At 41.2% G+C, this 16,863-nt stretch overlaps 3 protein-coding genes across 4 annotated transcripts; 2 read left to right on the plus strand and 1 right to left on the minus strand.

Annotated features, from left to right (window-relative positions):
• The first annotated feature begins 477 nt into the window (after positions 1 to 477).
• LOC120417335 (probable glutamate--tRNA ligase, mitochondrial) lies at positions 478 to 2,309 on the plus strand. Its single transcript, XM_039579336.2, has 2 exons — positions 478 to 703; positions 760 to 2,309. The coding sequence occupies exons 1-2, from the start codon at positions 559 to 561 to the stop codon at positions 2,187 to 2,189; spliced, it is 1,575 nt and encodes a 524-aa protein (XP_039435270.1). The 5' UTR covers positions 478 to 558; the 3' UTR covers positions 2,190 to 2,309.
• A 2,719-nt stretch (positions 2,310 to 5,028) lies between these two features.
• Positions 5,029 to 10,425, minus strand: LOC120417336 (serine incorporator 1). 2 transcript variants are annotated; one of them, XM_039579337.2, is made up of 4 exons: positions 10,243 to 10,425; positions 8,568 to 9,582; positions 5,288 to 5,453; positions 5,029 to 5,226 (listed from the first exon to the last, which is right to left on the minus strand). In XM_039579337.2, the coding sequence occupies exons 1-4, from the start codon at positions 10,276 to 10,278 to the stop codon at positions 5,088 to 5,090; spliced, it is 1,356 nt and encodes a 451-aa protein (XP_039435271.1). In that variant the 5' UTR covers positions 10,279 to 10,425; the 3' UTR covers positions 5,029 to 5,087. The 2 variants fall into 2 exon arrangements, with proteins under 2 accessions (XP_039435271.1, XP_039435272.1); XM_039579338.2 differs by having other exon boundaries at positions 5,288 to 5,444; positions 10,243 to 10,423.
• A 3,050-nt stretch (positions 10,426 to 13,475) lies between these two features.
• Positions 13,476 to 15,022, plus strand: LOC120417329 (probable N-acetyltransferase san). The gene is made up of 2 exons (XM_039579316.2): positions 13,476 to 13,692; positions 13,997 to 15,022. The coding sequence occupies exons 1-2, from the start codon at positions 13,685 to 13,687 to the stop codon at positions 14,625 to 14,627; spliced, it is 639 nt and encodes a 212-aa protein (XP_039435250.1). The 5' UTR covers positions 13,476 to 13,684; the 3' UTR covers positions 14,628 to 15,022.
• The last annotated feature ends 1,841 nt before the right edge of the window (positions 15,023 to 16,863 follow it).

Raw genomic sequence — 16,863 nt, forward strand, 5'->3', positions numbered from 1 at the left:
TCGTCCATTATCAACTGTCATATTCTGTTTTCTATTATTTTCAATTTCCAAAAAATTTCAAAAAAATGCACAAGTTTAAATAAATTTCAAGTGAATTTCTTAGTCTAGTAAGGTTATTTCATTTAAAAAAAAAAAACAATTTTATAAATTTGGCCCGCAAGCTCATTTGAGCTTCAAATTTGGCCCGGCATCCAAAAACTTTGAGCACCCCTGAACTAAACGAATTACAGTTTATAACTTGCATAAACAAACATAAATTTTACTAAAAGCTTTCAAAGCCTTTTAAAACAAAATTTTCCTCGTGAGATCTTTCAAAAGCAGAATTTTCATTTGTGTTACTCGTTCGGCGCAGTCCGCCGTACTTTTTCATGACTGGGTTGATTCTTCACCGCTTGGTAAAACCCATTTTTGCAGCATGGGCCCCAAACGAGGGACAACCCACCACTTTGTTTTTGTTTTGATTCTCCCATTCCGTCAGTGACACTCGCGCGATGTGAAATCGTCACCCCCCGAAATCGTTACGAAATTCCGCACAATCTTGCTTCAGCGCAGCCTGAAATGCATTTCTACCGCAAAATACTGCCCAAACGCCTGCCGCTGCAGCTGTGGACGCGGCGCCAGCTGTGCAGCAAGCTTCCGGAGGAGGCGAAGGAACCGCCACCCGCGAACGTCGTCCGCGTTCGGTTCGCTCCCAGTCCAACGGGTTGGTGGAAGGTTTGAGGTGCTTGTTTTTGAAGCTTTAATTTGATTTTCTTTCAGGTTTCATGCACTTGGGCGGATTGAGGACAGCGTTGTTTAACTATCTGTTTGCGAGGTCGCGTGGTGGGAAGTTTATTCTGCGCATCGAGGACACGGACCAGGAGCGGTTGGTGGAGGGGGCGCAGGAGCGGATTTACGAGGATTTGCGGTGGGCGGGGATTGAGCCGGATGAGAGTCCGTGGAATGGGGGGGAGTACGGGCCGTATGTGCAGAGTGCACGGTACGAGGTTTATAAGCGGGAGGTGCGGAAGCTGATGGAGGACGGGAGGGCGTATCATTGCTTTTGTTCCGAGCGGAGGTTGGATCTGTTGAGGAAGGAGGCGGTGCGGTTGCGGCAGGTTCCAAAGTATGACAACAAGTGTAGGCATTTGACGCCGGGGCAGATCGCGGAGCGGTTGGCGAAGAACGATAAGTTTTGTATAAGGTTTAAGGTTGCTCCGAAGGCGGACGATTTTCACGACTTGATTTACGGGAAGATTGTGTACTTTTTGGCGCAGAACGAGGGCGATCCGGTGATTATCAAGTCGGACGGGTTTCCGACGTATCACTTTGCGAATGTGGTTGACGATCATTACATGCGGATTACGCACGTGTTGCGCGGCGTTGAGTGGCAGATTTCGACGCCGAAACACATTCAGATGTTTGAGGCGTTTGGGTGGCGGCCGCCGCAGTACGCGCACCTGCCGCTGGTGATGAACCCGAACGGGTCGAAGCTGAGCAAACGGCAGGGGGATGTGCAGTTGGATTACTACCGGCGGATGGGAATCTTCCCGCAGGCGTTGCTGAACTTTATCACTCAGAGCGGGGGTGGATTCGATCGGGATTTGGTGGAGGTCACGGGCGTCCAGATGGCGGACTTGATCGGGCACTTTGACATCAAGAAGATCAACGCTCACTCGAGTCGGTTGAATCCGGACCTGTTGAAGCAGTGCAACCGGGAAGAGATCGCCCATCAGCTGAAGCATTGCCCGGAGAAGGCGGCCGCGTTGGTCCAGGAAGTGATCCGGATGGTGCGCGCCGAGTACAAGGACAACCTGAAGCAGCTCGATCTGGACGAGAAGCACGTGCGGGCCGTTCTGGACTGGTCGGTGACACGAATCGACGCCATCCAGGACCTGGTCAAGGGGAAACTCTCCTTTTTGTGGGTCCTGCCGAAGGGCGCTCGCGATCGCAACGTCGACGGAGACACGCTGGCCGTCCTCGCGAAGAACCTCGCCGCCGAGTGGGTGCCCACCTTCACCAAAGCCGACCTGAGTCGATTCCTCAAGGCGTTCGCCGAACGCAACCAGCTTGCATTTGACGTGCTCATGAAGTCGCTACGAAGCTGCCTCAGCGGCCTGGACGAAGGTCCCGGAGTCGCGGAAATGATGGAGATTCTGGGCCGTGATAAAACGCTTGAACGGATGCTGATCGCGGCGAAAAAGAGATAAACTTCCGGAGGGGAACGCAAGACTTTATTAGATGTACGAATTGGTTGGTTAAGATCAATGCGTGTTGTGAGTAATTGTAAATACGTTTAGTTAGCGGATTAAATTTAAGCTACACCGTTACGGGGTCCTGCCTTATCTTTCCTCCAATCTCACACTTCCCTCAACCTTTTGCCCTTTTCCCTAACGATGAAGTAAAACACCTATTTTCTGTTGCAGCCAGCGTTGCCACATGTACAGATTTATCTGTCATGGTACAGATTTTCAGCACAGATCTGAGTACAGAATCTGTACGTACAGATGACAGATATTTGGGTCACCGTACAGATTTGTACAGATTTTCAGATAAAACAGATTCCTACTCAAAATGAAATTATTGGATATTTAAGTTATTGCAATTATCTTAACATTTAAGAACTTTTCATTGATTAAATCTAGTTTAACTTTTGAAACATTTAGAAATGGATCATGCTTATATTTTTTAAAGATCTTAGATCCAGTTGTGCTGGAATATTTTGAACTAGCAATCTCTCTCAATACTAACCCCCAGTACGCCGCGGGTAATTGGCTCCCTCTCACTAACATTTACACACAAGATCTCTGTAGTTACTCTTAGGTTTAAAAGAACTGTATTTACAAAAGCAGACTCATTGCTAACCAGGTTTCAGTACCGACAAAGACCTAATAAAAATAATTCATAGCATAGCATTTCGTTCTAATAAAGTTATAACATAATTTCCAGCATTTCCCATTCTTCTCAAAAATGATTTTAAAATGAAGGAGAACACTGGTAGAATAAAATCTAAAATACCTCAAAAATTTAATAAAAGTTGTATTGGATCCAACTGAAAATACTTAGGCATAAAGTTTATTGTATTTTTTCTATTAATTTGAATATATTTTTAAATAAAATGAAAAAAAACATAATTGTTTTTAAATCTGTAATCTTGCTGATTGTATTTAAGGCAATTTTTGCCAAAAAATGAAAATAAAAAAAATGATAATAAATATTATTTTGCTAGCATTCCAAACTGCACATGCACTAAATTAGAAAAATATTTACAACCGACTTGTAGTTGCCTGAATATTGAGATATGCTATTCTCTTTTTTCAAAACATTATTGCGACATAAAATCACTTTTCTCCTTCGCTGTGACTGACAGGAGGTTACAGCCGTCGAACTACCGCTGTGTTAAAATCAGCAGGTTGAACTGAAATTCTACGTCGATTTGGCTGTCAACCTGATTTGTTTTGAATATTTTCCAAAAAGTCAGCAGAAAACTCAAGGCTACCTTTGACAACAGCCAAAAATTTGTTCTGCGGCTGTGATGCATTCTTCTGCGGTCATATCAGCGCGCGTGAACTCTAATTATTAACGCCCGCGATAATATTATTTGTTTCTTGAAAGGTAACGTCATTATGTCACATTTAACTATTTAATGGATGGACTCTGGACAAAGTAATTTTGTTTTGAAGTTTTCGATAAATTTTGTTTTGTACCGTCAACTGGGTCGATCGGGACTTTAGTCTGAATGGTATGAATATGGATTACAGTCTAACTTAAAAGCTTAAAATTTGGAAAACAATGTTTTGTTGTTTTGTGCCTGTCCTATTCGAAACTTATTTCTGAATATTGTGCAGTAGCAGAACTTACACATCTGTCCCAATTCGTCCTCAAAAAAATCTTAAATTCTTAAATTCTTAAATTCTTAAATTCTTAAATTCTTAAATTCTTAAATTCTTAAATTCTTAAATTCTTAAATTCTTAAATTCTTAAATTCTTAAATTCTTAAATTCTTAAATTCTTAAATTCTTAAATTCTTAAATTCTTAAATTCTTAAATTCTTAAATTCTTAAATTCTTAAATTCTTAAATTCTTAAATTCTTAAATTCTTAAATTCTTAAATTCTTAAATTCTTAAATTCTTAAATTCTTAAATTCTTAAATTCTTAAATTCTTAAATTCTTAAATTCTTAAATTCTTAAATTCTTAAATTCTTAAATTCTTAAATTCTTAAATTTCTAAATTCTTTGATTTTTTTTAAATTTTTAATTTTTAAAATTTAAGATTTTTGTTTTAGAATTTCAAATTTTTTGGATTATAATTTTGAATTTGAAGGATTTTGAATTTTTGAATTGTTTAATTATATTTTTTTGAATTTAATTTTGAATTATTAGAATTTTATAGCTTTTAATTTGTTAATTTCAAATTTTGTTTTGAATACATATTTCTTTAAATTTTTCTAAGTCTAAGATTTTTTTATTTCTCAATTTTAAAATGTTGTTTTTGATATTTGTATTTTTAAATCTGTGAGTTCATGGATTTTCTCTTTGGTTTACTTCTTTTCAAGCAAAATACAAAATTCGTCCTTTTAATTTCAAGATTCTGCGTTTGAGATTCGGCATCATAAGGCAATTCGGAATTTTCAATATTATAATATTTATCAATAATAAAATTATCGTCAGTTGCAATCAAATAAACACATTCTGAATATTTAATTTTTTTTCAACTAAAACATTTTGCAAATAAACATCGCGCGAAGAAACGTCAGACACCACTTTCCGTTTCTGTTACTTTTCAGTTGCGTAACAGTTAAGGAAATCTTTTCGTTACCCTTTCCTTGACCGTTTCTTGGGCGTTATTTTTATAAGGAGTTTTGCGTTCCTCCCGAGCTGCATATCAGCATTTAGTGTTGTCATAAGATTGTTCAAAATGCATGTTTAAAAAAAGTATTTTACAAAAAAATATACCGTACAGATAATGGTACAGATATTCGCCATGCTTGGTGCAGATAAGACAGATTTTTGGACCCTCTGATACAGACGAGCATGTGGCAACACTGGTTGCAGCAAATCGCTCTAAGCCTACAAAAACACACTTTGGAAACGACGAGATTAGTGTTTAGTTGAACTCGCGATCGACGAGCACCATCGGCGCGACCAGCGTCCACGCGTACAACCCGACGCAGAACCAGCTCGAGACGATCTTGACCCACATCGAGGCGGCGTTCGCGTTTAGCGTGTCCAGCGATGAGTTCGGCCTGAAAAACAAAGTTTGAATTTAAATTTTAACCTCAAAAAAGCTTCAAAACTAATACTCACTGGTACCAGTTGGTGAGCGTCATCATGACGTAGAGCGTGGCCGTGACGAAGACCACGTGGAACAGCGACCAGGAGTAGGCGACGGCGTCCTCCTCGTTGTCGCGCACTGCGTTGCCGTCGGCGTGGCCGGAAGCGGACCCGTCGTCGCTGAGCGTGGCTGCGAGAACTGAACGGGTTAGAAGTTTCGCGGAAAAGGGTTGTGCAAACATTTACCACACCGATACAGAGTTAGTTGGAAGAAAGTGCGTGGAGTTACGTAGAGCAGGGTTAGTAGTGCGCGGTTGAATAATCGAGAAAGAATAATAAAAGAAAGCAGTGTTTTTGTTAGTGACTAGAAGTTTTACATTTCACTAATTAGTATGGTGAGTGAATTGCTAGTCTTGAATTGACACAAATTAAAAAATGCCAGTAGGCGGCGGAATCGAGTGTCATCGGGTACGAGGAATGTCAGGCGATTTGGGACGAGAAGACAGCAGCGCTGGACAAGTGGCTGCTGCTCAACACCCGTGGGAACAAGCGGTCGTACAAACAGTTGCGAAGACAGCAAACCCATCTCTTCCGGGATAAGAAGCGCCGCTTGGAAGAGTTGGAGTGCCAGGACATGGAACAGCTGTATCGCTCCAACGAAACGTGTAAGTTCTACAAGAAACTCGGTCAATCCCGGAACGGCTTCATGCCGCGAGCCGAAATGTGCCGGGGGTAAGGATGGGGGAATCTTGACGGACGAGCGTGAGGTGATCGAAAGGTGGAAGCACTTCGACGGCGGACAGGGGAAATGACGTCAGCGGTATGGTGGACGGCGAGGACGAGTCAGCACCTAGATGAGGGAAGTTAAGGATGCCATCAAGAAGCTGAAGAACAACAAAGCAGCGGGTAAGGATGGTATCGGTGCGCAACTCATCAAGATGGGCCCGGACAAGCTGGCGGCCTGTCTACACCGGCTGATAGTCAAGGTCTGGGACACAGAACAGCTACCGGAGGAGTCGAAAGAGGGAGTTATTTGCCCGATCTACAAGAAGGGGGGCAAGTTGGAATGTAAGAACTATCGAGCCATCAATATTCTCAACGCGGCATACAAAGTGCTGTCTCAGATCATCTTCTGTCGTCTGTCGGAGCGAGCAAAGCATTTCGTTGGTGCGTACCAAGCCGGTTTCGTGGAGGGGAAATCGACGACGGGCCAAATCTTTTTGCTACGTCAAATCCTCCAAAAATGTCGCGAGTACCAGATCCCGACGCATCACCTGTTTATCTATTTCAAAGCCGCGTACGAATCGGTCGATCACGATGAGCTCTATGGAAGATCATGTACGAGAACGGCTTTCCCGGGAAGCTGATCAGACTGGTGAAATCAACGATGGACGGGGCACGGGACTGCGACAAGGCGACGGTATCGCCGGCTTCTGTTTCACCATTGGGCTTGAAGGTGTTATGAAGCAGGCGGACTTCAACATGCGAGGCACGACTATCAACCGATCCAGTCAATTTATCTGCTTTGCCGATGACATGAAAATGATCGGCAGAACGTTCGAGGAGATGGCTAGGAGGAACAGCGATTAGAAGCGGGAAGCGGAGAAGGTTGAACCGAGTCCCTTAGGGCTCCCTAGGACCGAGCGTGACGATCGACGGCGTCGAGTTCGAGGTCGTGGAAGAGTTTGTGTACCTCGGATCGTTGATGACGTCGGACAACAACTGCAGCAGAGAAATTCGGAGGCGCATTATCACCGATAGTCGTGCTTACAATGGACCCCACAAGACCTTAAGGTCTGGTACCCTTTCCCGACGTCGTTCTCTACAGGCACGAGACGTGGATGATACTCGAGGAGGACCTGCAAGTGCTTGAAGTTTTCGAACTGCGAACAATGTTTGGAGAAAAAGGAAGAACCACGAGCTGGCGCAACTCTACGGCAAGCCAAATATTTTTTTGCCTTGGATGGCCCACCATACACAGTTTTTGTAGTATGGAAGATTATCGAGCAGATATCTTTCGATCATTCTTCGTTTGTGTTTATAGAGTGTTGTAATCTTACTCCACTTCCGTGTATGCCCATCCCTATATCTCTAATCTCGTCTCAAGGCGCTCTTTCAAATCCTATGTAGAGTCTTCTATCACTCAGATTACATCAATTTTAGGGTAATGCTATCCTTTTTTATACGATAACAAACATAAGGGTGTTGTACTCGATTTGTTGCTTCACCGACATCCACTGTAAACATTCGAGCAAACTCCGTGGAGGTGTCAGTCGATCACACTTCAGGATCAGCCGCATTATTTTACTTTGTAGCACCTGCATCCTTTCCAGTTGTCGTTGTGTTCCCAAGAACAAAATCGATGAACAATAGTCGAAGTTAGAAGCGATGAGCGAATTGTTCTCTTGCACTTTTGTCTAGGTACCGCTGTTGTACCTTTTCACTTGCGTCCGGTTTTCTAGGCTGAACCAGAACCAACTTTTGTTTAGAACACCTATTAGTTTCGTCCGATCATTGGTTTCGAAGGCCCGCTTCATTGGTTCCCTGAAGACTGATAAAACAACTCTTCCCTCTCCAATACACTGCTTCCACTTCAACAGCAGCAGGTTCAGCGCCGATTCACAGGAGTGATGTTTTCGAAAACTAGATGTTGATAGGTCTGTGGTCCTCCGGGTTCTTGGATTTCGGAATTTATGGGATGGGAATCACCAAGGTCCTCCTCCATGCGTCTGGGAATTCACCTCGAGACAGCAACTTGTTCACTTACTCAACAACTCCTTGTGTTCCTGATATCGGCAGCGTTAATGCCGTTGGTGGAATCTTTGCATGGTTCTCCTCCACACTCTGTACAAAGAACTCGTTCAGAAGGATCGCCATCTCAGCTGTTCTCCAGGCGGGATCAGCGATTTCAAACACCTCCATAGCTTCATTGAATCACCAAGTTCTTTGATATCCGGATTTGGTTCACGTAACGGGTCTCTTAAACTTCCGGTAGGCATCGTACTCGCAAGGTCGCCTAGGCTGGCCGAATCCTGTGGGCTGGACACGTCGAAAAAATGACAGACGCGCGCCAACCGAATCAGGCAATTAATCCGGCGAAGTTGGTGCTTTAAGTCAGAGCCGGTTGGAGGAAGATTAGGAAAGTGTGGGAGTTCCGTGTCGAAATTGGAGAGAAGCATCCCAGAATCGAGTCAGATGTCAACGCGCATAAACAAAAAACTAAACTAAAAATTAACAACGGGTTAGTGCAAACAATAGCATGAAAATTGTGTGGTGCGATGGAAAGAATAAACCTACAAGCCTTCAAACCTACCTTGCTTCTCGGGATCGGCCAGCCGGGACACGTTATTGGCGGAACGCAGCGTCGAGTACAGAATGCACAGCATCCAGATGACCAGCCCGATGATGCTGGTCTTGTCAAAGTGCACCTTGTTCTGCTTATCGCCGATGATGGCCAGGAAACCGGGGTTGCACTCCGCGTCCGGATTGTTCGCTACGGCCGACCAGGTCAGATAGACCGTGTACAACGTGACCATCGAGCTCTGCAGCAGACCGGACTTGGGGGCGAATTCCTGGACCTTGGGCCAGATCGAGAGGACGCTCACGCCCAGACAGATGAGCATGTTGAACGTGATGAAGAACTTGTTCAGCGAGCAGTCGTCGGCCTGGGTAAAGTACACGTAGAGCAGGGCGATTCCGGTGAGGGACAGCAGGTACTGGAGACCGGTGGCGCAGCAAAGGGCCGCGAACCAGCCGCGGGATTCCTCCTCTTCGTAGTTGCTGACCCAGGCTTCGGCCCACTGATGGGCAAAGTCAACGATGTAAACCAGCTGCACCAGAATAAACGCAAATCCTCCGATCAATCCGACCCACATCCAGGCCGGTCCGAAGCCCGTCTCCGGAATGAAAAACGCCCCGATCGCAATTCCCGTCACGATCATAAACTTGATGCCCCAGAATCCGTTCTGCAGCGCCGACCTCGAATCCTTGGATGATCGCACGCCCACCATCAGCACGGCCCACAGTGCAAAGAAGCAGCACAGCGCGAAACAGATCCGGTAGACGGCCAAATACCCCACAGCCGAGCTGCAGTCGATCGTGTCCGAGTTCGGTATCAGGTGGCCCGCCGTCGAGGTTGAGTTCGCACAAAATGGGACCTTCTGCAGGAAGTCCTGCAGGCCTGGGGCGAGCATGATGGCGCCCACGATGGCCCCCAGCAGCAGCATCAGCGCGTACATGAAGCGCGTCGCCGTCGAGTTGGACTTGAGCGAGGACGGACATAGCGAGCAGCACAGCGAACAGGCGGTTCCGGTGCAGCAGCAGGCCAACTGTTTGCGGGGGGAAGATAAAAGAGGTTGTTAGTTGAGGCTTAAGATCGTCAGAGTTGTTTGAACGCATTTGTCACAAAGGAGGAGATTCTTTATCAGCACTCAACTTATTTGATAACCTTCGAGTGACTAAATATTAACGCTCTTCTCAGCAAATCTCGTTCTGCTCTTTTTTCTTAATTTTAGGCATTTTTTACTTGCTCAACATGCAAGAGTAAAATAAAGTCAAACGCCAATAGACGAACCAAACTCGGGAAGGTTTACGTTACGCTAATCAAATTATTTGTTACGAGATTCTTTCATTTCCTTGTCATGGAATTGTACTTCCCCGATGACTAACTTTTAACACTATCTACTTTTCTAGTTAGTTTTTTTTCCTTTTTTGAGAAATTGAATGTAAAAAAAATTGCAAAGTAAATAAAGTAAGTAAGAAAATTTTCGTTAAGTTTATATAAAAATAAATAAACAGCAAACAAATATCTTATTTATTTACCTTTATTTACGATTGAAAATTCATTAAAAACATTGCTTCAAAAAACAAACATTCCATCAGCAACCTTCAACTTTTGTGTGTTTGTCTTCCCAGCTGAAAAATCAATAAAGCCAAACAAGAAAAAAAAATCCCCCCTCATCTTGAAAAAGAAACGCCAAATTACTCACATTGGCCGCCGAAACCAGCCCTAAAACGGCTCCCATCCTGCGGAAAGCTCACTGGGACAACTTTTACACGCGAAGAACACCCGAATTTGACGAAAATACCGATCGAAAAGTTAAATTTTCACCTGATTTGCGTTTCAATTATTTGTTTTTTTTTTTCTTTTGGTTTCACAACAAAGCAAAGCAGCGAAAAGCGACCCGAACTGCACTGGCGAAACGACAACGAATGAATGAGGCATGAACAAGTGCGAAGGTGTGAGTGAGTGAGAAGCATAAATGTGACGGGAGCATAAAACGCAGCATGACGTTTGTTTATGTTGCGTTGATGCTTGGGGAGCGAGGGAGTGGACACTTGTATGGCAGGGATTGCGTACCGGTTCACGTTGTTGGGAATCGGTTATTTATATTATTATATTTTCTTAAATTCATTTTTTTAAATGTTGTGCAACTGGTTCCATAAACACAAAAATCGACGCCAACATTTCAAAAAGCATCATGTACAAACCATGCGTTTTGAGAAAAACGCATTTGAATGTTGAGCATCAATTTTCAATTCCCATTTTAATATAAAAGCAAAATAAGATGTTCTAATGATAACAAACGATGAAAAACGTTGCTTTTATTGATAATTGACCATCCAAATTCAATAAAACATTATTTCCGTTATTTTATTTGAGAAAAACAAACATAACTTCTTTTGAAATCACCAACGTCTATATCACCCTGCTGTCATTGAGGGGGACGCTTTGTTATGATTCGGTTTTCTTCGCCGAATGTACATGGCGCTTTGTTCATGTTGCTTTTTTTCCGTCACGAGGTTCATGTAGTCTTTTGTTTGACAGGTTGACAGGGCTATATAAACAGGGACTGCTGATGGCAGAGATTTTGTTTATGGGAGCGTTCTTTTATTACGTAACGCAGTAGGGGGGGAGGGGGGGTCGGAGGCCGTGTTACGCTCCATACAAAATTTTTGAAATTTGTATGGAAATTTTGTTACGAGGGGGGGGGGAGGGGGTCTAAAAGTCCGATTTTTCGCGTTACGTAATAAAAGAACGCTCCCTATGTTACTTTATTTAAAATCATGATTAAACATACTTTACTGAAGTAACTTTTGCTCATTTTTGGTGGAGAGGTAGCTTATTAGGAGTACTTTTAGAATATGCAATAACCCAGAAAGTGTCAAAATGTACATGATGCTTTTTGAAATGTTACCGTCGAATTATGCGTAGAAACACAAAAAACGGCCGAAAAATTTCAATCGCGTTTTTCTCAGTTGCACTTTTTTGAACATGGGACAATTATGCGTAGAACGGCAGTATAGGACTTATTTGTAAAATGTATTTATTTATTTTTTATATTTATTACTTATTTCCAGAGTTTTTTTTTGAAAAGTACAAATAAACTATTGTCTTTCAAATGTTGATAGGACCTAATAAAAAAAAAACACTAGATTTATTGCATTTTCGTTTTTTTTTATTTCTGATTTCCTAATTTCTGAAATTCATAATTTTGGAGAATCTCAAGTCCAGACTTCATTTCTTTCAAAATAAATTATTTCTGAATTTAACACGACAAACTTATAAATTTATTTCCGAAGTTTTGAATTTATCATGTTTGAATTTATAATATTTGAATCTAGGTTTGAATCTATAATTTTTAATTTAAAATTTAAATAATTTAACTTTTTTTATTAAGTGATTTTTGTATTTTTGCCTCCATCACCTTTCTAAGGAAAGGCTCTAAAATCACTCGAAAAATGAACTACTTAATACGAGCTCCTAGACCCACCTTCACGTATACATATCGATTCAGTATTCAAAAACTGAACAAATGTGTGTGTGTGCTTGGATGTGGATGAGTGCACCGAAAAATTCTCACTCAATTATCTCAGCACTGGCTGAACCGATTTTAATCGTTTTGGTCTCATTCGATTTGTCTTGGGATCCCGTAACACTGTATTGAAAATTATGAAGTTTAGAAAAGTATACTCAGTATGCATACTCTAGTTCAATTTACTTACCAAAATTATATATAGGCCTATATGCCTTCTTCCGAGGCAACTTCAGAAAAAAGTAAACTTGCTTCAACAAGTTCAATTACAAAATGGTAATGCCAGGTAATGCCCAGTAACGACGTCCTAGCAGCATCCTGGCAGCGTTCTCACAGAGCTGGATATTCTTACAGCATTCTAGCATGAATTTTGCACCGTTCTAGCAGGATTCTGACAGAACCAGCTCTGCTAGAATATTTCGTGAGTTTGGAACCGATCATAGTTAACCTAATGTGTAAACCTAGTTGAATATGTAAACCATTCTGTACTTAAACTTCTTAGAAGCCAGTCCAGTCATGACGGTCTAGCAGGATTCTAGCAGAGTTCTCACAGAGCTGGATATTCTTACAGCATTCTAGCAGAAATGTTCCACCATTGTAGCAGGATTCTGACAGAATCAGCTCTGTTAGAATATTTCGTGACTGGGAGTCACCTCTTTACTTCGCTCTCCGACAATTCTAACAGAATTTTTACTGATTCCATTCTGATAGAATATTTTAGCAAAATTCTTAAAGAAATCTAATTTTATAGAACTATACTGCCGTTCCACGCATAATTGTCCCATGTCAGTTTTGGACGATTTTGACTTTATTACATTTTTAAGTTTAGTTTGATGTGTACTTTAAGAAAAACACATAAAATCTGGTACTTTATTCGGAAACTCATTAAAAACAACACCAAGTCTGTTTGTCCCATCGTTGTACTTCTACGCATAATTGTCCCACCAAGTATTTTCTTTCACGAAATCATTAGTTTTACGAAGCATTATGTCTTGTTAACCTGTTGTATAGCAAGAGAATCACAAATAAGGGTGATAAACTGTTAACTGGGGCGATTAGGGACACATAGGGCGAATAGGAACCCACGGGACAATTATGCGTAGAAACGCAGAAATCGGTCGAAAAATTTCAATTGCGTTTTTCTCAGTGGCACTTTTTTGAACATGGGACAATTACGCGTGGAACGGCAGTATAGTTCATAGAACTCTGCTAGAAATTTCCGTGGCTGGGCGTCCGTTGTAAAATGTCTTATTCTCAGTCCAATCTATTTGAATTCCGAAACGGAATTCGTATACGAATTCTATTTCAAAATTCAAATTGAACTGACTAGGTTGGGTCACCCTAACTTCCCCACGCCCATGCAGCAAAATTCAAAATTGTCCAAACGTCACTCGCGCTGCACCGATCAGTCTTCTTCGCGCTGCTGGTCGTCTCTGCGTGTGTGAGGTCGAGCTGCGGCGGCTGCCAACTTTTTCTTCGAGCTGCGAAAATTGCTCCCGAAATATTCGGATTTTCTCGTACTTTCCCGGTAGTTTAGAGCTCGTAAAACCGCTTCCGCGCGGCCGCGTCTCGAATTTTTTAAGCAGTTGAACGGAAACTTTAAAGTGCACGCATCATGACCAGGTGAGGGTCGAGAGGGTTTTCTCTTGGGTCTTTTTTTCTTCCCTGGTTGTTAGGCGATTATAACCTCAAATCCAGTTGGGACGATGGAGAGGGATCTGTCAAAATCTGAGTTGTGTCCTTTGTTGATCTTCCGAAGACCTGGAATACTAGATGATATTTTTAAATTCAATTTGTTTATTTAATTTTGCTAAAGACTTAACTTTGAGTCGATTTTGAATTAGATAAGTGTTGCTTGTTTATCTGTTTGGATGCAAGTCTAGTGATAAGAGTAAAAATTATTAACATTGTTTCGTTACTTCCGTAGAGCCAACATCGAGCTGGGGGACGTGACCCACCACAACCTGAAGCAGCTGAAGAAGATCAACACGGTGGTGCTGCCGGTTCTCTACAATGACAAGTTTTATCTGGACGTGCTGGAGTCGGGCGAGCTGGCCAAGCTGGCATATTACAACGACGTCGTGGTCGGTGCCGTCTGCTCGCGAATCGACACGTCGGAAAACATGCGCCGGCTGTACATCATGACGCTCGGTTGTCTTTACCCGTACCGGAGGCTCGGCATCGGCTCCGTCATGGTCAAGCACATCCTGAACTACGTCGAGAAGGACGGCAACTTTGACAGCATATTCCTGCACGTGAAGGTCGACAACGAGGGCGCGATCGATTTCTACAAGCAGTTTGGCTTCGAAATTGTGGAAACCAAACAGCACTACTACAAGCGCATCGAGCCGGCCGATGCCCACGTGCTGCAAAAAACTCTGACTAAGCGCTCCGGAAGCCAGCAGCAGCAGCAGCCCGCTCAGCCCATCGCACTTCCGGCCCCGCAGCAGCAGCAGCCGCACCACCATCAGAACGGAATCGGACCCAACAACAACGGCAGTCAGAGCATCCAGAACTCGACCTCGCAGCAGCAGCAGCAGCCCGAGAAGAATCGATAAACCCTCTCCGAGGGGGACGTCGTGAAACCCACTTTTTTCTCGGCAAGCGGTAGCGCGCGTGTTCTTTTAACTGTTAATTTATTAGAAATCAACAAAACAAGCAAGAATTACTTCACGGTGTGCACCTGCCCCAAAACTCACGCAAAAGCAAACAGAATTCGCAAATTAATAGTTGGAAAGCGAACAGAACAGAGAGAGAGAGGGTGGTATTTTAATTTCTGGCGAAAGTCGAAACGACTCAAACCACGCAGCGGCCAGTGAGCGAGGGAGAGATATTGTGGCGCTTTTTTTTTTTTTTGGAAGAACGAACAACAAAACAAACAACAAATTTAAAATCTTGGATGTGTTTCTCCTAGCATAAGTCGAATAAAAAGGTAAACAAGTGAAGCAGTGCAGATTGAAGTTTTTGAAAGTTCGTTAAGAATATCACAGTTCCTTGCTGCAGGTATGAGTCAAGGCCGATGCTTCAAAAGTTTTAGTTCATCTACTAACCAAAACTGTGTTTAGGGCTGAGAAACTTGAAATCCAAGTGATGGCTGGCATGGATCTCGGATGGAATGCAAAACTCTCAAGAAACGACCAAGGTAAGGATCAAGAAAAGATTTTTCTTATGCGATACGCAGCTGAAAAGGAACAAATTTCGGATAATCGATTGTTAAGCTCAAGTATAAGAGTATGGCCTCCAAACTACTCAAAAGTGATTAAGAATTTTTAAATCCAAGATGGCGGCCAAAATGGCGGTGATGAAATATTTAAAAAATGCATTTGGTAACTTTTACGGGCAATACACCATTCAAATTTGCCTAAAATTGGGTTGCAGAATTTTAATTTGATGTTAAACATCAAAGTAAGTAAGAAAATAAAAAATTACGAAACATGTTTTTTTGTTCGTGATTTGATTATTCGAAGTCCCTTACAGACCTTCGGATAATCGAAACCTCGGATAATCGAGCCTAGACTGTTGTAGTATTGTAAATTCCGAATTGCCTTATAATGCCAAACCTTAAAACGCAAAAAATTAAAGGACAGATTTAGTTTTTTGCTCGAAATGAAGTAAACCAGCGGGAAAAGCCCATAACATTTCATGGATAAAAAATTCAAATATTAAAAAAAAAAACTCAAACATTTAGAAACACAGAAATTAAAGAATTCAAAAATGCAAATATCAAAAAAAGATCTTAAATTTTAAAATAGAGAAATTACAAAAAATTGGAAATTTACAAATACTAATTTGAAAAAATCTTAGATAAAAAAAAATCAAAACATAAAAATTAAAACAATAAAAAAAAAATCAAAATAAAATGAAATAAATTCAAAATAAAAATCAATAAATTCAAATGCCCGGAAATTCATAAAATTTAAAGCATATTTCAAAATTGTAATATTTAAAAACTTTAATATTGAAAAAAATCAAAATTCACAAAGTCAAATATTGTAAAATTTTAAAATAATTTTTTTTTAAATTTTTGCTTATTAAAAATTATGTAATTTACTTTTTTCTAAAATTAAAAAAAAATTTAAAAGCGGTTCATACTCGATTGTTTGAAGTCCTGGTCATAATTTCACTCCGGATAATCCAGTTAAGAATATTTTTATCTTTTTCAAAATCAGGGTTTCTAACCTAAATTATGACTCTAAAAATGTCTTGTTTTCTGTAATTGGAAATGGTGGCATTTAAAAGATTAAAAAAATAATAATAATTTTCTAGTAAGTTTGCAATACGTTGTAACAGCCATAACGACTAGCATTATGACCTTCGATGCATGTAGAATTTTTTTCTCAAAAAAAAAAGCAAATTTTCAGTGATTTTCAGTAAAAGAGCATTTAAACCTTTCAGGCCGGATTAAAATAAGGCCTGAAAGGGTTAAGGGACGTGCAGGTGATCAGTATTTTTAAAGTTGATTATTCAAAAATTCAACGCGAATTAATCGAAACTTGCTTTGTTTACAAATGGCGCTTGAAACCTTTTGAAAAACTTAGAATTTAGGAACTGAACAATATAGCAATTTAATAACTCTCAATTACTTTTTCAAAAGGTCCCAACTAAATGAGAAACCTATGGTGCATTTGTTGTTTTGAAAAAGTACTCGAGAATTTAACAATCAAGCCATTTTTACAATTTAATAGTTTATCAATTTATCAATTGAACAATTTAAAAATTTAACAATTTATCAATTGAACAATTTAACATTTTAACAATTTAACATTTTAACAATTTGACAATTTAACAATTTAA

This window comes from Culex pipiens, chromosome 3, assembly GCF_016801865.2.
Source record: "Culex pipiens pallens isolate TS chromosome 3, TS_CPP_V2, whole genome shotgun sequence".
In the NCBI taxonomy this organism is placed as follows: Eukaryota; Metazoa; Arthropoda; class Insecta; order Diptera; family Culicidae; genus Culex; species Culex pipiens.